General features: G+C 44.3%; 1 protein-coding gene across 3 annotated transcripts; it reads left to right on the top strand.

Annotated features, from left to right (window-relative positions):
- Nucleotides 1–1675: 1675 nt before the first annotated feature.
- On the top strand, nucleotides 1676–21539 carry anln (anillin, actin binding protein). 3 transcript variants are annotated; one of them, XM_062530194.1, is made up of 25 exons: nucleotides 1676–1822; nucleotides 3402–3552; nucleotides 4430–4879; nucleotides 5257–5579; nucleotides 5952–6366; nucleotides 6488–6693; nucleotides 7322–7426; nucleotides 7543–7618; nucleotides 8042–8146; nucleotides 8408–8688; nucleotides 10212–10360; nucleotides 11249–11399; nucleotides 12322–12457; nucleotides 13929–14108; nucleotides 14735–14861; nucleotides 15166–15214; nucleotides 15493–15546; nucleotides 16673–16699; nucleotides 17073–17094; nucleotides 17349–17461; nucleotides 17775–17828; nucleotides 18407–18493; nucleotides 18877–18984; nucleotides 19527–19699; nucleotides 20083–21539. In XM_062530194.1, exons 1-25 carry the CDS (start codon nucleotides 1805–1807, stop codon nucleotides 20195–20197), a joined length of 3675 nt encoding a protein of 1224 aa, XP_062386178.1. In that variant the 5' UTR covers nucleotides 1676–1804; the 3' UTR covers nucleotides 20198–21539. The 3 variants fall into 3 exon arrangements, with proteins under 3 accessions (XP_062386178.1, XP_062386177.1, XP_062386179.1); XM_062530193.1 differs by lacking the exon at nucleotides 17775–17828 and adding an exon at nucleotides 9150–9227; XM_062530195.1 differs by lacking the exon at nucleotides 17775–17828.
- The last annotated feature ends 1033 nt before the right edge of the window (nucleotides 21540–22572 follow it).

The following is a 22572-nucleotide window of genomic DNA, read 5'->3' as shown; positions in this document are numbered from 1 at the left end:
AAGACTACATTATGGAATCGTATAACATAATAATAATGTTGTTGCAAGTGCAATTTTCTTGCCATATGTTGGGGAGGTGGCATTACAGCCAGGGACACTAACAAACTAAATAGGATCATAAGGAAGGCTGGCTTTGTGTTGGGGTCGGCCCTAGAGCCCCTGGAGTTGGTGGTGGAGAGAAGGATGCTGCACAAACTTTTCAATATATTGGACAATACCACTCATCCACTACACAATGTACTGGTAAAACAAAAAAGTGTTTTCAGTTGGAGGCTACGCCAACTAAGCTGTAAGAAAGACAGATACAGAAAGACTTTTTTACCTACTGCAATAGCACTTTATAATGACTCCCATCTGGGCAGAGAGATAAGAGTAACATTTTAAATATTTCTTCTGTATGTATGCATGTTTGTATGTTTTTGTTGAATGTTGTGTTTGTATGCTGCTGAAACACTGTAATTTCCCCTTGGGGATGAATAAAGTATATCTATCTATCTATCTATCTTTAATGTCAATGCAATATCAATGATTAATAGCCTAATGAAAATAAACAAATGCCATAACATACCAAAAATAACTCTATATTATCCATAACCATAACAAGCTATCCACTTTAGCCTACAGTACATGGAGCGGTCTGTCCAAATGTATTTGTCTTTGTCTTTCAAGTTAGGCCTACTATGTAATTTGGATAATGTAACTAATACTTTTAAATTGTGTAAACAGTGGCATTGTGGTTCCCTTTTACCCTTTTCCCTTGCTACTGATGCAGCCTAATGTTTTTCAAGCCTTTTATGAGAGAGACATTCCTCAAATCAAGTCAACTTTTACTGTCATTTCCTGGCTGTCAAACAAATAGGGGAGCAAAATGTAATTTCTTGTCTAACACAATGCAACACGGTGGAAATGATAGTTAAAGTAGGCGACAATTGAGTGAACACACAGTGAATATAAATATGGATCAAAGGAATACACAAAGAATGAAGTCTGCCAATTGACTAGGCCTATAACACCTGTCTGAAAATGATTGGCCTACTGTCTGCAACATTGCCAAATTCTTGATACAATACAGGAAAACACTATTAATTTCCAGACAACTTAACAAAGCATAATGGGTTACACTAATTGAACAACTGTTTCGATTATCAGGTCAGGTCGCTTCAAAAGGATAGCAGTGACTGAACAGAACCCCCTCTAGAAAACCTGTGCAATGGCGCCCTCTATACTAGCAAAGATGCTATCCATCTCAACATGCAACATCATAAAATCCACAGATTAGGCTACAGATCATTCCACTGATGTGAAATGATAGTTCTGACTGGGTTTTAGTTAGGCCTAAGTGCCAGATTTAGGTATTGAACATAGAATGTCTTTATGTCCATTTGGTAATTGTGATATTTATCAAATCCCTCTTTTATTTCTATATTAACACTTACAGAACATATAGATGTAATGCACTAGATTTATTTGCAAAATACCATAACCATTTCTTTGGGCAAGCTTAGTTGGTGATTTCGTCATTGAATAGGCGGGACTTAAATTCAACTGGTTCCAACGATTGCTCATTCGCGTATTGAACTGTCAATCAAGCTGTCCGTGTCCGTTGGCGCCTGCGTGGTGGCACAGCGCTGAAATTCAAATTTGAACAGATGTTTTCGTGACACATGAGAGAGAACTGGGTGGATTCTTCTGATAGAAGTCGTTTGCCTTTCAGCAGGGCAGGTTTCTTTCTTGATCAGTGTTCACCATACAAAAACGGGAATCCTGTTAGAGAGACGGTCGATCTTGAGGAATCTTGTCCGAAATGGATCCATTTACAGAGGTTAGTTTCGTGTTTTAAATTTTAACGAAAGGTTGATGTTGATGTGAACTTATCTTGGCCAAATATGAACTCAGCTGTTGATGGGTTTTAAAGGCTAACGTTAATCATGCTAGGATTGGAATGATAGCTAGCAAAGTATTCTTTATTTTCTAGATTCAAGGTTTTCTAAGTTGAATCCGTAATATTCGCTATTACATTTAAACATCAGGTTTTGATAGAAAAATCGAAAGCAATTGATAAGGTCGCTAACTTATGTTAATTTAGCTAGCTATGAACGTCACCTGCGTGGTTCAACGAACGTCAGCCATGCTGTTTTTTATGAAAAGAACAACGCTCTTTTGGTCCATTTTCAATCAGTAATTGGAACAAAATATTAAATGTTTTAGCATCCTATGAAGTTTCGCACAGGGGTAATTGTATCACAGAGTGGTTTCTAGCTTGATGCTAAGTTGACGTAAAGTAAGCAGCTAGCTGACGTTTTTGTCATAGACAATTTTTGTGCACACCATTCACTTTTAGATCACTCCCAGTCCCAACGTGCACCTTCACAATTAGCGAGGTCTGTCTTAACAGCTCCTTCTGAATAATAGTAATGTTTTTTGAACTACGTAAACTGGATGTTTCCCTTTTAACAGTGCTACATTTAGTTCCAACTGATAACTGTACTAATTTGAAAATAAATATGAGGAAATGAAACGCTCAGCAGCATCAAATGACCACTTTTTATTATTTGCATATTTAGTCATCATCGCATTGCTGACAAAAGCTGTTCCTTCCACAGCCTTTTGAGTTCAGAATTATATTCAGTGAGGAGACCACTTGGCTATTCACCAGGTAGCATTACAAATGGAGTATTGTTAGATTGCTGTAAAAGAAACTGCAGTTGCTGCCAAATTTGATTTACCTTTATGGAGATGTGGGTGTTTTAACCATGGACAACACTACATGCTTTCATCCTTGACCAATAGAATTAAAGTTTCACGGGGTCACGTGTCAAAGCATGGCTCATTCCTTGGGAATGACACCCACAGTAACTGAATTTTCCATGAAGTCCCAGAGCCAGCCAGCCAACCAGCCTGCAAGCGGGAGAACAGTAGGAATGTGTTGAGTCTTGCATAGAAGGAGAGTGATAAATCTTAGTCCCAGCCACAAGAATGTTTACTGATGAGGTTAACAGAGACTTCAAGAGGCCAGCTTGGGCTGGCTGACTGACTGTACAACTTTTGAATAATGCCCAACGCCTCAAGGCACAGTTGGGCCAAGGCTATTTTTTCCTTGCTTGGGATTTTAAACATAGGCGATAGGCCAACTTTTTCCTTTGGCAACACAATGTTCACAAAACCTAACTGCCCAGACATTCAAAACTCTTAGGTTTCAACGGCTGCTGATCCAGGTATATAACTTTTTTTTAAATTTTATCTCTGGCACTTCAAACTAGATAATTCTCCACCTTTTAAGCACTCCAGTCACTGAGCAATTTGTTCAGTGTTGGAGTAATCCGCCCTGTAGCCCAGTCAGTCATGTGTTATGTGTTGTCCTTATTCTCACTGCTGTTTGTTCTGGTGATGTGTGCCTTTAGAAACTTCTGGAGCGCACCCGTGCGCGGCGTGAGAATTTGCAGAAGAAGATGGCTGACAGGCCCACGGCCGCCAACCGGCAAATGGCAAAGAGGAGTCGAGAGCCCCTGGCCGAGAATAACAGCCTGATCTGCGAGCCCCCTGTTGAAAAGGGTACTTTCCTCTACAGTTTCACAACACTTTCCTCTACAGTTTACTGTTTCCTTATTCTTATTAAGGGAAGTAGGTCTAATTAATGCTTTGCATTTACTTGCCTCCACATTTTAGAAAAGTTGTGTTTTGTTTACTTTATTTTAGTGACCGTCTTGTTGATGACCTCATTCTGCAGTATTTTTATTTTTTTTTTCAAAATGCAACAGTTAGTGGGTCTGTGTGGACATTTTGAGGTTGTGTAATATTTGCAACAGCTTTCCATTTGTGTGTGTGTGTGTGTGTTTGATAGAAATTATTTATAGGTATGTTGGTAGAATTTCCGCCTATCGCTAAAAGTTGTGAAGCATGCATACTGTTGCTATGGAGAAACCTTGGTGTTTCTTTTGAAAACAAACTGGCAGAGCTTTAGTCCATGTCACGCCCCAGGAAGCGTCTGAACTTCCTGCCTCTCCCCAGGCGTTATTGGAGTTGTCTGTCAGAAAGGTCACATCGCCGGAAATCTCCCAATGTACTACTCCTAATCAGAGCTATGTAGGCCAGTCCAGCTGCTTTCCTGTTACTCTCATCTCAACATTCACACACAATTAGGGTTTAGAATGCCATATACAATCTGATTGACAGATACTGCTTTTGTGTTTTAATACATTGTTTTGGTTATTTTGATGCGCTGGCTGATGTGTCTGGGCATTGTTGGACGTCGCCAACCTGTAGACTTTGTATAACTGAAATTCCCACAATTACTGTTTTTCTTTCTTCTCAGTACTGAATACAGTTTTGTTAAATTTTTATTTGAAGCTATATGACTGATATCTCATACTCCAGTGTTTCTCTTGGGACTGTTGAGAGTGTAACGTTTTCCCTGTGTTGTTTCATCCAGTTCCAGTGACCCCTGCCGCGAAGCCTTCGCCCTCCAAACGGCGCTGCTCAGATGAGAATGCCCTCAACGTGGCCGAAAATGTCCACCGCACACACGCAAACGCTCCTCCAACCACAGACCCTGTCGTCGACAGGAAGCCTCCCATCGCCCCCACTAGCGTGTCTCCAGCCTTCTCCTCGGCCAAGGAGAGACTGGCCCCCACTCCTACACCCACCCGTGGGGAGCCCGAGCCCCTGGTCGCAGCCCCCCAGCCGGCCCCTGAGCCGGAGAGAGTGGCCATGCGGCCCCAAGAGGAGGCCCCCAGGGGCCAGGACGTGGAGATGAAGCCCACAGCGCCCCTGCTGGAGAGGGAGAGGCAGAACGTGCTGGACAGTACTGGCCCAGCTACATCCGGTATGAGAGCCCGACTGCAGAGACTGGCCGCCCAGAGGACCAACTGGGATGGCGAGGGTAAGAGGCAGGCTCAGCTCTGTGATAGGAGCAGTGCAGTTAATCAAATTCATTGATTAATCATCATCCATGACTTCCAATGATAATGACAACTGTGCAATCAAAATATCGAGTTATAACAATTATTTTTGCTGCGTTCTATATTGCAACAATGGTGTTGTTTGGTTTGTTTGTTTTTTTGCATAAATCCAGTGGGGGTTTGTTGTGCTCATATGAAATAAAAACTACTACTAAGTTATGATATGCAAAACTTACAACATGAAATTATATTGACATAAGATGTCAAGTGTTATTCAGAACTGAGACAATACCTGATTTCTAGAGGATTTAACTAGGAAGCATCCCTGTAACTGCCTTTGCTCTGCTGTTGTTGGCAGGTTCGTCTGATGCGGTGGTCATGGACGCATCGCCCCACAAGGCCCAGCGTTATGACGTGCCCCCTGACCCAGCACCCCCGGCCTCTGGCACCCCCGTGGGCAGAAAGGGGCGCTTGGCCAACCTGGCCGCCACCATCGGGTCGTGGGAGGACGATCTGAGCCACGCTTCGGGACACAGAGACAATGCACAAGGGGCACCAGCGAAGCCTGGCACTGGCTCTGGCTCTGGGACTGGTTCCAGCGGTGCCCGCTGCGCCCCGCCCGCCAGCTCCGTGGCTCAGCATGGCACAGCTGCCAGCAAGCAAACCCCCACAGCACGCCAGGTAAGGAGCAGCACATCAAAGACAGCTCACCGAGAGTAAAAGGGATTAGAGTCAACAAGGCTGTTTTATAATTGCCTATGCTGAGTCTCTAATCAAAGGCTTTTTTTGCTGATGCGCATGTTCAAAGTGTGGGTGAGGGTTGTTTGTTTGTTTACAAATGAAATCAACTTCTGGTGTTTTAAACTGCCATTGCTACACTGCTTTGTTAATAGATCTTTTTTAAACTCAGTTCAAAGTGTGTATGTGTGTTTGTTGGTCTTGGATCAACTTCTTGTCTATTTTGTGTCAGTAGAATTGTAACTAATGTATTGGCTGTCTGTGAGGTATATGTACTGTGTAATGTGTGTCTCTCTAATGATCTGGTTCCCGTAGCCTCCCGTGTACTCTCCGGTGAAGTCCAACCGTGTGGTGTTGCCGAGCGTCCAGCGCACTGAGGCTCCGGAGCCCCGTCCTGCCCAGCCCACGTCCCGCGGTCTCCCCTCTCCCGCCTCCAGCCCCCAGAAGACCCCGCTCTCCAGGGGAGCCGTCCCATCCAGCCCCCAGAAAACGCTCTCGTCCCTGGGCTCCACAGCTGCCCGAAGCCCCCTTAAGTCCCAGGGCTTGTCCAGGGAGCTGGACGGAGGAAAGGGATTGATTGGTGCCAGTCCTCAGAAGCCAGGCTTGCCCTCCAAACCCGCCGCTGCAGCTGGAGCTGGAGCTACTGCTGATGCCTCCCAGGCCCATGCCAGGGAGAGGGGCACCCGAGATGCCACCCCTGCCCAGCCCAAGGGCACCGCAGGAACACCAGGTGAGACCACAAACTCTAAAGCTTAAAGAGTACTATTGTCTAAGATGAGCATCTTATTTTAGTGAAGTGTACCCTCACTGCTGTGTGCACTCACTGCTGTGTGTTTGGTGCTTTGGCGCAGGAGTGAAGTCCTTCCTGGAGCGCTTTGGTGAGCGGTGCCAGGACCGGAACACTAAGAGCTCTCCGTCTGTTGCCAAGGGGAACCCCAACCCCAGCACCCCCACTGCTACCCCCACCGCCACCCCCACATCACGCCTGGTCCAGGAGAGGCTCAACAAGATCCAGGGCTCCACCACCTGCGCTGATCTAACCCAGAAGCAGAAGATGGTGACTACAGTCATTTCCTCTGTATTAGCAGCATTGTGTGTAATAAGGACAGTGTTTAATGCAAGTTAAAGAAGCAAAACCATATTAATACCATATTAACTGCCCATGTGTATTAACCTCATAGCTAAAGAAATGTTGGAAAATCACTGTGAGCCCTCATTCACATTATGATCAACTTGAAGGGCCGTTCACACCAGGATTGATAACTATAACAGCAGCTGTAACTAAAAATATGAGCGTCCGCACTGACCAATAAGGAAAGTGTATTCTTGTGTTGCAGAATGCGATGTCGAACATTTGATGGATTCTGTTTGGCTCTCAGTTTATTGTTCTCAAAATCGTTCTGAAAGTGATCCATAGCGATAACGTTCGTCATGTCGTTATAGTTTTTGTATGGATGTTCTCATTCATAATGCAAATATTATACATTTTATATTTTTTTTGCCGTTGATTGTGTGAACGGGCCTTTACACCACTTTGTGTAGCATACAATAGCATCCTATGTCACCAAGAACAGTCATGAGACAGCCATTTTATCAGTGTATAGGAGTATATAGTTCTTGGCCTTATTATTATTGATGTTAGCTGTTGATGACTGTTGTGACATGTTTTAATGGCGTGTTGTTAGGAGCGAGAGATGGAGCTGGCACAAATACGCAGCCGGTTTCAGAAGGGCAACACACCGGCGAACAAAGCCGAAGGAGTCAAGGAGAAGGTTGATCCCCAGCTGAAGGTGCGTTTATTTTGAAACATTTAGGAATAACTGACTCCACTGCATTGATAATAGGGATGGACTGCAAAGCCTATTGTCATTTATACTCCTCACACTTGATGGTTGTTCTCTTATAGGAGAGAGAGGTCAGCGATGAGCATTTGGTGCCCTCTAGTGGTGATTTGAGCACAACCACTGAGGCCAGAACAGCAGGTATGGAGTCCTTTGTGCTAGAGATGATTGAAGCACTGAGACGCATGACTAATGATGTACAATGTAGAATAATATCTAATAGATGCATTTGTTAACACTGACTGATGGGTATTGTTGACTTGTAGACAGTCTGGTAAATCTTTAAAGCAACACAATGAAGATCTTTTAAGTTAAAATAATGCCTTGAAACTCTGATGCTGAAGGAAAAGTCTCTGATGTGCCAAAGCACGAATGTAACGTTTGAGATTGGGACCCTTTCAGCTGGGTTTTGACTAGGTAACATTTTAGCACTTTGGTGTTGAATATTGCCATCAGGGGGTATAGCTTTATGATTCTTCTATAAAATATATCTGCTTTAAATTGCTCACTCGGTGGCCTTTGGTAATTAATGATGTCGCTGATGAAAAGGTTTTCTCTCCACAGAAACCCACACAAAGCCCCCCGCCACTTTAACCCTTAGCCCACTGAAGAAAGTAGATGTGTCAGCTGAGAAGACGGCACAAGAGTTGAAGGAAGTTGAGAAATATGGTTTGTAAAGCTACCAAATTATCAATTATCCAGCAATCTTTTCCAGGATCTTTTTAACTGAAGCACTTTGGAAACCTGAATTTGGTCATTTCATGACAGTTATGATTTTAATTTATTTACTTTAATTCATTCATTCCAAGTGGAAAATCAGTTGATTCATTCAAAAGTTGTGAAGGTTGTCAAATGTCATGATCATCTTCAGTGTTGTATGAGTGGACCTCTCGTCCTTTGGCATGTAAGGGAATGGTGTTTGATTCTCAGGTGCAGAGAGACGTCAGGAAGTGAGAGGTGAGGAAGAGGAAGAGGAAGAACAGAAGGACGAAGAGGAAGTGACCGAGAAGGAAATGAACGTGGACGGCTCCGTCAACTCAGCGGTGATAAACGAGCTGTTTGATGGAGTCCTGGAGGACAGCAACGAGCTGAGCGCTGATGAAGATGATGATGATGACGAGGGTGGGCTGAACATCTCGTCCATGTCTCTGCTGACCCCTCTGGCGGAGACCGTGGCTGCAGTGGTCAAGAGCCCAGAGAGGAAATTCATAGTGAGTATCTCACATACATACACTCTAGGGGAAACACACACACACACACACACACACACTAGAGAGAAGATCAAGTAAGTCTTTGTCTCTCTCTCACACACACACGTGAAGGAAAACACATAGTAAGTCCCTCTCACACTCATTAGAGAACACTACACACTCCCTTAAATTCTGCAAGTGTCACAACTCACACATTAAAGAGAAAGTAGATGTTTTGTGAAAGCATTGGGAATGAAATATGTGGAAGCACTGGGAGTTGTCTATGAAACTTTTACATGACCTAACTGCAGCCAGAGAATGTGTAGCAGAGAGAGACGCACACAAAAGAGATTGTGTAGTGTAGAGTTCATCTTCCCTCAGACCAGTGTGCTTTCTCTTGTGACACACACACACACACACACAAGAGATTGTGTAGCAGAGAGTTGATGTTCACCCAGAGCCGTGTGCTTTCTCTTGACTAGCTGGACGTGTCTGTGTTTCTGTCCGAGGGGAGGTCGTCCTCTGAGCCCGTGCTCCTGGGTTCTGGTGGCTACTGGCCCGTGAGTGCCCTGGTCCGAGCCAAAGCCCTCGGACCCGTCTCAAGAGCCAGCCGTGACGTTGGCCTTATGTGGCCAGTGTTAGCAGTCACGTGTTAGACAACTCGTTGGAACTGGGGACTAGAGGGAACTAATGCCATCGAGGCCAGCAGCTTTTCATTTAAGCCCTACCTCTGATCTCTGCATTTTGAATAAAAGCAGTGTGTTGAAAATGAATGACGAGACTAGCATATCCTCTATAACCTCAGCATTGTGAAATAGAAGTGCTGTCAAAATAATTGGCAAACTGACATCCTTGTCCTTCAATCAGCCATGTGAACTTCTGCAAATTTCTTTATATATTTAGTCACCTGTTTTCAGTATTTCAAATATCATATCCTGCCCAATTTGAATGTCTTTGGGGTGGATTTGAAGGTCAAAGTGCAGTGCATTGCAATCGTTCCTATCCATGTAGTCCCCATTTCACAGTGGTTGTCTCCAGACATCTAACCAGTGGGTGCAATTAACACACTGACAAAAAAAAAGAAAAGAACCATTTAACCCACTAGGCAATAAGAATCCACTGACCTCTAACTTGGTGTACAGTGAAACAACTGACCTTTTTGTCCTGACTGACCTAAAATCTTTTGTTTTTGAAGAGTACTTGGTCTTGTTATGTACTACATTGAAGAGATTTCCAATTGTACCAGACTGGTTTGCATGTTCTACATTCTGTTGTGGAGCTTGTGTTTCGAGTGCCGTGGAATAGCTTTGACATGCAAGAGCTGGTGGTGTGACTTTCAGATGTAAAAGTAAAAAGAAATAATTAAATCTGCACACTATATGGCAGCTTTCAAATGAATTGTATTGTGTTTTATCACCACTCCACATCATAAAATACCCTTAAATTGGTTTTGGAGCGGTATTTGTACTTTTTCCATTCCCAATCTGATGGGAGCAGATGAAGTGTACGTGCAGCACTAACATGTGTAAACGTTCTCCCCTCAGACGTCGACCCCCGCCAGCTCCTTCCTGGAGAAGAGCGGAACCCCAGACAGCTCCTCCAGACTCAGCAGGTTCCAGAAGGCCCGCGTGCTGAAGGCCGGTTCCTCAGACAGCCTGGAGGACGCAGATGGCGAGCAGAACCTGCTTTACAGGTACCACACACCTGTAGCTGACACACACACACACACACACACTCACTCTCTTTATCTTTCTCTCTTTGTCTCTGTCTCTCACACCCACACACCTCAATTTTCAAGGTTTTTACAGTCAAGTTGTCTAGTGTTGGGTTCAACCTTGACTAGTTCATTGCCCATTAAAATGTGAAAAGCTGTTGCCCATTTGCATGCCCGTAGGTATGCCTGCTTTGAAAATAGGATGATCGTGAAAAACATTATTCCAACTAAGCATTCAATAATGAATGCTGAATATCATATTGTTCAATATTAGCCTATAATTAATGTGCAGTAAGCAGAATTTAGGCTCAGCTGATTTTCCTCATGTATGTATGTATGCAGTCTAAACTCAACTCAGGAGTAGGCTACGGGTCAGTCTGTAGTCAAGCATCAGCAGCCGTGAGGGAGTGACTGGTGCGCTGTTCTCTGCAAGGGGAATAGCTGCAGTGTTTACAGAGAGATTAAGGAGCAACCGGCAATTGCAGCTTGTTTGGCCGATATGTGGCATTTTTTGTTCGTATAACATGAAATTTGGCACTGCACACACTCGTGAGAGTAGTCAGATGAGTGGTTCGAGAGTTATGTGTGAGATAGACAGACAGACTGACAGACAGAGTGACACACAGACATACGTTCCTTGCATTTTTAGATTTATAGATAGATGGTTAGCAATATTAAAATAAAATCTAGCTTTTTTTTTATCTGCAGAACAGCCAAGTCAGGTTCCAGGGGAAGTTGAATGTGTACTCACACTCTGGCTCTCTCTCGCTCTCTCATTCAAAAGCTGACTTCCTGAACTGATGAGTTGTCTTGTCTTATTTAGGACTTGTGAGGTTAAATTGTCCCTTTTTCCCCCTGCTGTGTCAGTATTGACGCCTACAGGTCGACTCGTGTGAAGACTGAGACGGAGAGGCCGCACGTGAAGCAGGTGATCGTCAGGAAGGAGGATGTATCCCAGAGGGCCGAGCAGCTGCAGGCTCGTGCCTCCAGCCATGTCAGCATCAAGCAGAGGATGAAGGTGAGGAGTGTGCACAGCGGTCAGCCAGTATAGCAGGAGTGCCTCTTTGTCAACCACTACAGCAGGAGTGCTTCTATTGGTCAACCACCATAGCAGGAGTGCTCCTATTGGTCAACCACCATAGCAGGAGTGCTCCTATTGGTCAACCACCATAGCAGGAGTGCTCCTATTGGTCAACCACCATAGCAGGAGTGTTCCTATTGGTCAACCACTATAGCAGGAGTGTTGCTGTTGGTCGACCACTATAGCAGGAACGCTCTCATGAGTTCCTCGGTCAGCTAGTACAGAGAGAGTGCTGCCACTGGTCAAGTAATTACTAGTAGCTAGTACGTTACCTTATCTTGCTCTTCAATTTCCTCTTGGGGATCATCTATCTATCTGTTAACATGGCCCCAGTTGTGTTTTTTGCAGTTGAAGTGAACGTTGTCCTTAATTGGCGCCCCACTGTCTACAGTGTGGGCGCCCCACCGTGGGTTCTTGACCTCGACAGATGTTGTGATTCTGATGTGTAAAGTGAGAGACCGATAAGGTCCAGCTGTGCCCGGGGCGAACAGAGGCAGCGTTTGTTCAGTGCCACGCTCGAGTTAATGGATGCCCATTCCAGGCAGCTGTGCTGGAGGGGAAGCCAGCCACAGCACAGCCCACACACAACGGGGCATCTGTCTCGCTGTTGTTTTGGCAGAAGAGGAGCTGTTTCACGGATTTGTTTGTCTTCAGCAGCTCAGCCACGTGTCTCTCGTGTTTTGAACATCATTTGTAATCACTTAATATGAACATTTTACAGCAATCCATTTTTTAATAGGATTTTTCCTTCAAAGATTACCACTGGAGGCTGTTAGAATTTCCCGTTTTGCTTGTGTTTTTCGTACAGCAGGGAAACCCTTTACTTCATATATGTGTGTGTGTATGTGTGTTCCCCCAGGAGCTGACAAACGAGATGAACCTCCAGCAGACCGTGATCCACCAGGCCAGCCAGGCGCTCAACTGCTGCACAGACGAGGAGCACGGCAAGGGCCATCAAGTGGAGGCCGAGGCAGAGAGACTGCTGCTCATCGCCAGTGAGTGTCTCTCTCTCTCTCTCTCTCTCTCTCTCTCTATCTGAGACCTTTTGCCGTTTTTCTTTGTTCTTCTTTTATGTAACATATCTGCAGCCTACAGTGCAGATAAATAAATGGGAGGCCATTAAATTCAGTCTAATGAAGGACCGTCTAAGGTAGGGTTTCTCAACGGGGGCGGTACCGCCCCCCAGGGGGCGTTCGGATATTGTTGGGGGGCGGTGGGGACGAGGCAGCATAGAGGGGGGCGCTCGGGCACAAATGGGGGGCGTGAATCACTGTTATTCATCTCAACTTTTAAGCCTCTGACATACAGTGTACATTTGAATTTTGATTAAAATGATGTCTTTGTGCAAATTATTGAATTGATGTCAATGCTACATGCTACTAGTTCTCAAACTATGGGCCGCAGACTGGCACCGGTCCGCAACGTGAACACTGCAGGCCTACGGAGCCACATAGTGAAATTATTCCCGGCGCTTCGTCTGGTTTGCAGCTGGTTCAAGCAATCGCGAACTGACAGAAAAAGAAAACAAACCTCTCTGCAGTCATGAAATACTTGCTAGTTTGGCATCTTCAAACATACAGGCATGCAATTAAGTGGTTGTATGAGCGTGCATTCAATGCATGCATGTGCGCGTTTACGCGAGAGAAACTGAAACTAGGCTCGATAAGAACGTTGGTAGCAAAGCTCCGCTGCAACCGGTTGGAAGGCTATTTAATTATGTAACAACATTTAATGGAACGACGTGGATTCTTTCAACGTCCATAAAGTATTGAGTATTGTTTTGCCAAATTTCAATATAATATGGCCAAAAGCTATTGAAGCATATCTTTCTGTTTAACTCCAAATCAGTGATTTATGCCTATCTGCTCGGTCATTTACCATACACAAAGTTTGTGTTGTGTTTCCTGAATCACATTAGAAAAATAAGGTTATTAAAAAAACTTGTACATTTTTTCCATTTGCCTACCAGTGTATGATGCTTGCATGAGCTAAACATCCAAAAACAATGGCACCCATATGATTGTTGTTTTGAGAAGTATTTTTCCATGCAATCATTATGCAACCATGCAAAAGCAATGAAACTATTGTAATTATAGTAAAGCAGTCCACTGATGTGCATATGTTTTATGAACAATGTTGACTGTTTTGAAGTGCATGTACAAAATAGCATCACAATAATTGGAGGATGCATGATCATAATGATAATTTGATGTGTGTGTGTGTGTGTGTGTGTGTGGGGGGGGGGGGGGGGGGTTACTTAATTCCTTTTCTACAACATAGGTTGCATTACTCATAAGTTTTTTTATGGGGGGGGGGGGGGGGGCGTTAAGAGGATCATCAAGAGGTTAGGGGGCGTTTGTCCAAAAAAGGTTGAGAACCACTGGTCTAAGGCATTGTGTTGCTGAAGACTAACTTGAGGATATGACTGTGCACTGCTGCCCTTGACTGTGTGTGTGTGTGTTCCAGCTGAGCGTCGTGTGGCCCTGAAAGCGGAGCTGGACCGTGTGAAGGCGGAGGGCCCAGGGGCGGAGCGGGGGGCTGCGGGGTCGTCTGATGGGGCCTCGGCCTCTAAAGGTTCCATCAGCCTGCTGGAGCTGAGACTGCCCCTCAAGGCCGACTTCGTCTGCTCCACCGCCAACCGACCTGGTGAGAACACGCCTCACTTCTTCCCCCTTTAAACACTGACCCCAGAGGGCCGCCACCGTGCTCGTACCACATCAGGTCAATCCCCGACCCCAACCCATCTCTCTCCCACTCACTTCCTGTACGCCTCTTCACTGTCCTGTCAATAAAAGCAAAAAACCAAAACAATACACTTAGGTGGGGGGAGGAAAAACTCAAGGTTATTGCACCCCATAAATCTCTTCTCGTTAGCACTCTACTCTACTTATCATCATAATATATGCTAGTCCGTCCTCACAGGCTTGAGATTCAAGTTCAGTTTGTACAGTTGTTGTTGAAAGGGAATATCCCTTGAACAATTACTGAACACCTTCACCAAAATCTTCACCAAAGCCAACCTTACAGTAACCATAATGTGTAGTTAAGTGTCAACAGTTAACAGTTTGTTGATAATCTGAGCATTTGTGGATGTCTAAGGGAGGACTATCCAAGTCAATTGTGGCCTTCAACTGTAGGCAGAGGGCCTCAGGGTCCTGTGACATTTGTAGACTTTTGCATTTATGTTTTTACGTTTGCATTCTACTTCTCTGCTCCTCTTGGTTTTAAAGATGGTTTGTCTTGACTCTAGTGTTTGACGTGTGTGTGTGTAGAGTCGAGCAGCCATTACTTCTTTGTGATGATCCGCTCTGGAGCAGAGAACACAGTGGCCACGCCCCTGGCCAGCACCCGCAATGCAATCAGTGGAGACGCCCTCACCTTCTCCACCAAGTTCACACTGTGAGTCTCTCTCTCTCACACACACACACACACACAGCAAACAGGCTTACCCTCTCCACCAAGTTCACTATTGATCTGACACACACACACACACACACTCACACTCCCAGCAGCAAAGGCCCCACTGTCTGAGTCACAACACCGCTCCACTTCCTCTTTAACAGAGGTGTTAACCAGAGGGCCGCCATTGAGGTATCTCTGGTTAAACTGTAGGACTGTGCTTCCATTGCCATTAGTAAGGAGATGCCGTTGCTTCTGCTGATATTTAATATTAACGTTTTCTTCTCCCCTCCCAACCCTGCAGGCCTGAAGTGTCCAATGACTTTGAGATTGACATTGAAGTGTACTACCTGGTGAGTACTGCGTGCATACTGGGGGTCACCTTCCCCTCTGCAGTGCAGAGCACAGGCAATCAGGGCTTAAAGCGCTCAGGCTTCTCTGTGCCTGATATCAGGCATGGGCCTGGCTGCTTACTTTAAGATTTGAAAATGGGTAATTTTATAGACAACAACTATACAAATGTCTCTGATAAAGCAAGGAACGTTTCCGTGCCTGGAGTTAAGCCCTTCGTAATGCATCCTACTTGTTTCTGATCTCTCCCCTGACTGACTGACCTGATCTGTGTCCCCAGGTCCAGAAGAGAGAGCTCAACACAGACAAGAGGAAAAAGCCCAACAAGTCAAAGGTATTATGGGATGGATAGCTGGATACCTGGTTTCTATGGTGACCTGTGAGAGCAGGACTGAGAACATGTATCCCTGTTTTTATCCAGGGTTTAAAGGGATAGTTCGGATTTTAAGACACGAAGTTGTATGGGTTCCCTGTCAGCAACGTAGTGCATCAGCACTGACTTACCCCCGACAGCGTCCTGTGAGCCGAGATCCAGCCGGTTTTAGATCGTTTTTGATGCTGAAGAAAGTAGTCCGGCAAGTTTCTGGGGTCACGAACGTAAAGTGTTTTTCTTCTCAAAACCATATGCGTTCAACAGAGTGATATATTTGCACCACAAAAACGTTGTCCAGGAAAAATTCAAACCTCGTTATCACTTACTTATTTTTCGCGATTCCTATCACTGCGCGCTACTGACAGCTGGACAACGTTTTTGTGGTGCAAATATATCACTCTGTTGAACGCATATGGTTTTGAGAAGAAAAACACTTTACTTTCGTGACCCCAGAAACTTGCTGAAGAAAATAGTCCGGCATCAAAAACGATCAAAAACCGGCTGGATCTCGGCTCACAGGACGCTTTCGGGGGTAAGTCAGTGCTGATGCACTACGTTGCTGACAGGGAACCCATACAACTTCGTGTCTTAAAATCCGAACTATCCCTTTAAGACGCATGCATATGTATCTCATGTACAGTTGGCTTAGAGATTTATGTGATCTTACGTAATATGTAAGTCCATTTAAAGGTAATGTTTTATCACTCAGACCAGGCTATGTGTGTGTTCAGATTCTACTGGCGCATATTCATGATGTCCACAGCATGTGCTTCATGGTACGCCACATACCCAGTCACTGTGCCCCCCCGCCCCCACCCACCCCTTTCCCTCACTGAGTCTAGTAGCCCTGGTGCTCTGGCTTCACCACCTTCTACCCGCACCATGGCACAGTGTTCCAGTGGTGGGGCATGAGCGGGGAGAGGATGACCTGGCCTCTATCGCACCAATCAGAGCTCTGGGGGTGCACACGTGTTGTTGCGTGTAGATATGGTGCGGTTGTTTGTGTGATCTTGATGAGATTTTGTTGTTGTTGTTGTTGTTGTTGTTTGAATCTGAATCTCTGTTGTGTGTCTGTTTATGTCTCCAGGCTATCACTCCCAAACGCTTCCTATCAGTAAGTCCCTTCATCACACTCAAGATATTCAGTCTCCTCTTAAAGGAGAAATCCAGGCAATTTTTCACATATCTCCATTTCTCGAGTTCACCGAATACTAGGTCTCCCGAGTTCTTGAATAGCTAGTTCCAACAGCTTAGGCAGCCATGCAGCTACAGTGCCACACTCTGGCAGCATGAACATGGGGGCTCACAGACATGTAGCTGCCTGGCTGCTTTAGCCAAACGGATTGTGGGGTATCTATGAAAAATTGCCAGATTTCTCCTTTGAACGCTTTGAGTGTAAAATATTATGAACCATAAATACTTTTGTCGAGTTAAGTTGTTGTTGTTGGCCTGTCTGAAAATCTCCTTTGTGGTTTACCCCTTTGCAGAAGAGTACTCTGCAGACTCCAGGTAATATTTCATTCACACACTTCCCATTTCCATTCTTTTCTTAGACATTTGTTGTCTAAGTGTCTGTTGGCTTGCTGAGGCTAGTGGCTTGTTAAGTTTCTGTCATTGAGAAATATGAAATATAATGCCCACGTTTACAGTGAAGGCAAACTCAAGATGTCTAATAGACTACGAAAATAAGCATTAGTTGCTGCCCTACGGTGTGTGTGTTTGTGCGTCCTGATTCTGACTCTGCGTTTGCGTTCCCTTGGCAGCGATGGCCAGCCCTGGAGGCCCTAACGCAGTGCGCACCAGCAACTTCGTCCTGGTCGGCTCGCACAAGCTAACGCTCGCTTCCATTGGGAAGAACAAATTCCCTCTGGAAAAGGTACTCTTGAAGTCAAATGTCATCAGTGCTGTTGGTGTGCTTGAAATATTGTGTGTGTTTTTGTTTGTTTGTTTTTCCCTTTTTCATTTGCATTTAAAATGTATAGTTTTAAGCTTTCACCTGGACCATACTTTTCACCATTCACCAACTCCATATCTAGCACTTTCAGATATGCACATCTGGCTAACACACAGACCACAAAGTTTTGGTGCTGAACCAGGCTTCTTGGTTCCCTCAGCTGGCTGGGTTACTGTTGCTTAGGAACCAGCCTCAGTTTCACTGATGTGCACTCGTCTGTTTCTCTCCTTTTTAGATCAAATATGAAGGGATTGAGAGAGACCTTCTCAGTGACATGTTTCAGAAAAAGGTCACTACATACTTGTCACCTGAATCATAGTAACACTCCTAATGCTCAGATTGTTTTTGCTTGTTTGCTTCTTGTTTGTTTCTTTTGATCTGATTTTTGTTGGTGTTGTCGTGACAGTGTTTGGGTTTGATATGGTTTTTTTGTTGTTTGTTTGTTTAATTATACTAATGTCTAACCTCTGGTTCACTTGCCTTGTAAATTGTTATGCACAAAACTGGGTGTGTTTGTGTGTTTTTCAATTTGTTTAGCCTGAGTTCTGATTCGGACACTTAAAAGACAGATTGGCTGGTTCTCAGGAGGTTCAGTGTTCTGAGTAATCTTGTCCATTGTAAGAGCAGTTGAGAGGCCGAGCAGGGTTCCCAGACTCCTCCACACACATCCACTCTCACCGTGGGTGACGTGTGTTGATGTAGGCTACAGAGTCTTTGTGCTACGCTAAAAGTGCCCTGTTTAGTACACGCAGAGTTTGTGTTAATTATCATAGTCATAGTCTAATAATTTTGTCATTTTTTGTAGGTAAACGTCTGGTCAACTTGCGTTGTCCTCTAAAATGCCCCTCGTGTGTGTGTGTTGTGTAGGTGCCTTTCCTATGTCCATTGGAAGGACACATCTACTTGAAGATGCAGTGTGAGGTCGGCTCGCGGGTGGAAGAGAGGGGCTTCCTGGTAAGGGCACACTTCCTGCCGCTCATGACCTTGCATTTTAAACTGGGAATGAATGCCTTAACATCACAACACACCTGTACTGACACTTCAGTTAGGAGTATTCAGTATAGAATGGTCTACAGTACAAAAGTGTAATTGTCTCTGGAGTAAAAACAATCTAGGGTCTATTTACAAATAAATGGTCTTGCTCAAAACACCACAAATTAAGGTAATTATGTTCTCAATCAACAGTTTGAAGTTGATGATTACTGTAAGTAGACCTTTGGTTGTTTTTACTCTGGAGTTACACTTTAAGAACATTTACAGAGTGTATTTTAGTTGTAATATGTTATCTGAATGTGTGGCTTGCCACGTCTGGTTTTCAATGATTGTCTCTCCTGCAGACGATGTTTGAGGATGTGAGTGGGTTCGGAGCGTGGCACCGGCGATGGTGCGTGCTCTCCGGGTACTGCATCTCCTACTGGACCTACCCTGACGACGAGAAACGCAAGGTTATTATTATTATTATTATTATTATTATTATTATTTAGTGTTTATTCACTCGGCTAACACTTTTGTCCAAAGTGACTTACAGTATTAGCTATTACAAGTGTGATTCACAATGAGCTGAATGCCAGGCACCTGTCCTCTGAGTGGAACAGCAGTCACACCAGCTGAGATGTATATGGCATTTCATTCAGTAAGGACAGTGCCCACTTAAGTAGGCTCAAGACACAGTTGATGTAGAGTCAAGCTCTGGTTGTATCTAATGGCGAAGCACCACCATCTGTGATCGATTCTTTTTGCTCAGCAGGCCTGTTTCGTTCAGAGATTGTTGTTTGGTAGGGAATTTATTCAGAGACCGAGGGGGGTTTTGTTTACTTGTTTGTTTCCAAATTCAGCGATCCTGGCTTTGTCCTGACACTTGCCTCTGTAAGCAACCAGAGTAATGATGTCACACTCACTCTGTCAATCTTCAGTCCTTTAATATGTTGCCAAACATATGATGTTTAATTCCTCATTGGACGTGTGTGTGTGTGTGTCATCCCTCCAGAATCCGATTGGGCGGATCAATCTTGCGAATTGCACGAGCCGCCGGGTAGAACCAGCGAACCGTGAGTTCTGTGCGCGGCCCAACACGTTTGAGCTGATCACGGTGCGGCCGCAGAGAGACGACGACAGGGAAACCCTCGTCAGCCAGTGCCACAACACCATGTGTGTCACAAAGTAAGTCACAGCACCACGTGGAAGTTTAATGAATTAGTCATTAGCCATAAGTGATAAATACAACTAAACACAGATGAAAGAAGGTGCCTGCTTGATATAACCCCAATGAAATCCTCTCAAAGACTGTTGTGTTAGTGATGCCTTTTGATGGTAAATAAGCTTGGTTGTTGATTGGCTGCTGTGAGCAATCTCCTACCTATAGCACTAGGAATTTAACAACACCCCTGTTTATATCTGGGGGAAGAAGAAATTATGTTGAAGTGTTGTGATAACCTCTGTAATTGTGATCAGTCAAGGTCATGAGGTTTGTAAGACCATGGTGATGATGCATTCCTGTTCTAAAGCAGGGGGAGCTGACTTGTGGTGTTCTCTCCCCTTCTCAGGAACTGGCTGAGTGCAGACACTAAGGATGAGAGGAATCTCTGGATGCAGAAGCTCAACCAGATCCTAGTGGATCTGCGTACATGGCAGCCAGACTCCTGCTACAGGCCTTCGTAAGCACACCCCCTATTGACTGGGAGGACCAACAGCACGGTGGTGGTCTTGTCATCCCAGCCACCTACTTCAGGGACAGTCAGGGGACATGTGCAATACAAACACAAATAACAAGCAACTTGGTTGTGTGTTTCAGAGAGTCTTTTTAAGTAAATGACAATGAGAGAGAAGTCATCAATAAAGCCATATTCACTGCCCTGGATTTGTACAGGCATTTCAACTGGAGACAGGGCAGGAGATCTGTCCCCTCAGTTGTTTTTTCTCATCAGTCTGGGGAACATAGTGTTGTTCTCTAATCCATTTTCCATTGAATTTGTCACAGGACATTGCATTCTGTGTGTTTTCCGTGTGCCATCCCAGTTATTGGGATAGATCAAATATTCATTCTGGCTTATTGATTGAGTATGACGATGTCCTTGTTTCAGGTTGTTTTTTTTGTTTGTTTTGTAATGTTTTTTTTATCCTTTTTTATGGGTATGGATGGATAGAATTGATAGGTTGTCAGTCTATTCGTTTTCTGTAGCTTGTGCTATAGAACAGCGTTCATATCCAATTGCTGGGTTTAATCCACAGCAAAAAATGATTTATAATTTACTTTTAACACTGTTTTTTTTTTTACATTTTATCCATTTCTGCAAAATACATATAACACCACAGCTGTACCCTATTTACTAAGATGGTATTTATCATGCAATGCACCGATAGAACATTCTAAGCTGATTTTCTACAATAACTACTACCACTGCTGTTGTCACCAGAAACACATTTTACGTTGTTTTTATGTACATGTTTGTCTGTCTGTGTGTATATGGTTATAAATTCTAGATCCAAATGGTTGTTGCTTTTTACTATCAGTCAGAGCTCTAAACCGAATATAATAGGCTATAATATGCTCCGTTTTAACCTCCACAGTCTGGGTGACTAGGCCTCGGTCTGATGCTTTCTGAATGATGGTCTATGTGGGAGATTTCCCTTTATCTAAGTGTTTACATTAATCTGTGCAAAGTGCACTTTGCTTTGCAGCAACGTCTTTATATGAATGAGCATGTGCGAGAATATTTTTTTAAAGGATTGTTTGGGCTTTTTTTTTAGGCTGTCTTGTATCTCCTCCGTCACAGCGCAGTAGTTCACTCTGAAAGGAGCTAGCCCAGTTTAAGGGCTGACCTGTGCTAGATTCAGGTCTAATCTGGTTGGAGGTCAGCTGTGTCTGGGGAGGGATATGGAGTCACTGCCCACCTCTAAGCATAAACACATGCCTTAAAATGTTGGTGTGGAAGCACTCCTCCTAATCCAGGATGATGTTACTTGTGTGAAGAAAATGAAAAGAAATAAATACCAACCTTGACCAATGTAGTTGTGTCTCTTTGCCTCTAAACCATAGACTGTATAAAACATGCTGTTGAATTCAGTGAATCCAGACATCCTTTATAGCATTATATTCCAACATTGTCATGCTAGTGTGACGTAGGCTACTGAGTGAAGAGTTCCACTCGCTTGCAATACTGTCCCAAGGCACAACCTCTAAAGTGTCTCTGTGTGTGTGTGTATATCATGGAGGTATTATAAGAACTGGAGAGAGGGACGAAGTCCCGCCCCCATTCATTTCAATGGCCCATGCTAGGCTAGCTACTTCAGCCAAAAAAGTTTGAAATTGGCCGCAGCCATCTTTGAGAAAATGGCGTTCCATGGGTGTTCATTTCCGTCACCAGCTAGAATGAGCCAATTAGGTTCCACGTTACAACGAGACAACATAGGTACATCGTTGATGAAGATTGGAGAGAGAAGGTGTTCGTGAACGCGCTCCTATCGTTACAGGCGCCTATTTCATTATTTGAGTTGGGATGGTGGTGGAGAAGTTTGCCCCTTGTCTCGAAATCCTATAATGTGATATTCATATGTCATGATATAATAAACATTAAACGAGTCAATATTGAGCAAGAATTCACTTAACATACACATAAATATGATCCCCACAGTAATTGCTTTGAACCTGGGATGTTATGTGCGCAATACTACCCGACGAAAATGACTCTTAATAAGTAGACATGGGATGTAAGAAACTTGTGGATACCTGATATGCTATTTGTGCTGCACCCAGTGTGAATTTGCAGCTTAAACCTACATTTGCAGGCAGACGAAATGAAGCCAACGCATATTATAGGCTTACCGATAGAAGCGTGCATCCATGTTGTGTTTCGAGCAGCGTTTTAAGTCTGCTGTCACTGTCGGAAACTTTTGCCGTTATACTGTAGGCTGTGACCCCCAACGCTGCGTTGTTATGAACTAGGCTACAGGTCTGCAGCTGAGCGTTTTAAAATAGTTTTCATAGCCTAGCCTACACGACAGCGAGTAGGTTAATAATTGGGTTTAGTTAGAGA

This window comes from Sardina pilchardus, chromosome 24 (genome assembly GCF_963854185.1).
Source record: "Sardina pilchardus chromosome 24, fSarPil1.1, whole genome shotgun sequence".
Lineage (NCBI taxonomy): Eukaryota > Metazoa > Chordata > Actinopteri > Clupeiformes > Clupeidae > Sardina > Sardina pilchardus.
This window is presented reverse-complemented; position numbering and strand designations above follow the sequence as displayed.

Excerpts from the sequence above, each read along its gene's own strand:
- anln (XM_062530193.1), top strand. Across the intron at positions 8,689-9,149 it reads GCCCAGAGAGGAAATTCATA|CTGGACGTGTCTGTGTTTCT; the intron begins GTGAGTATCTCA and ends TCTCTTGACTAG. Across the intron at positions 14,862-15,165 it reads TTCTCCACCAAGTTCACACT|GCCTGAAGTGTCCAATGACT; the intron begins GTGAGTCTCTCT and ends CCAACCCTGCAG.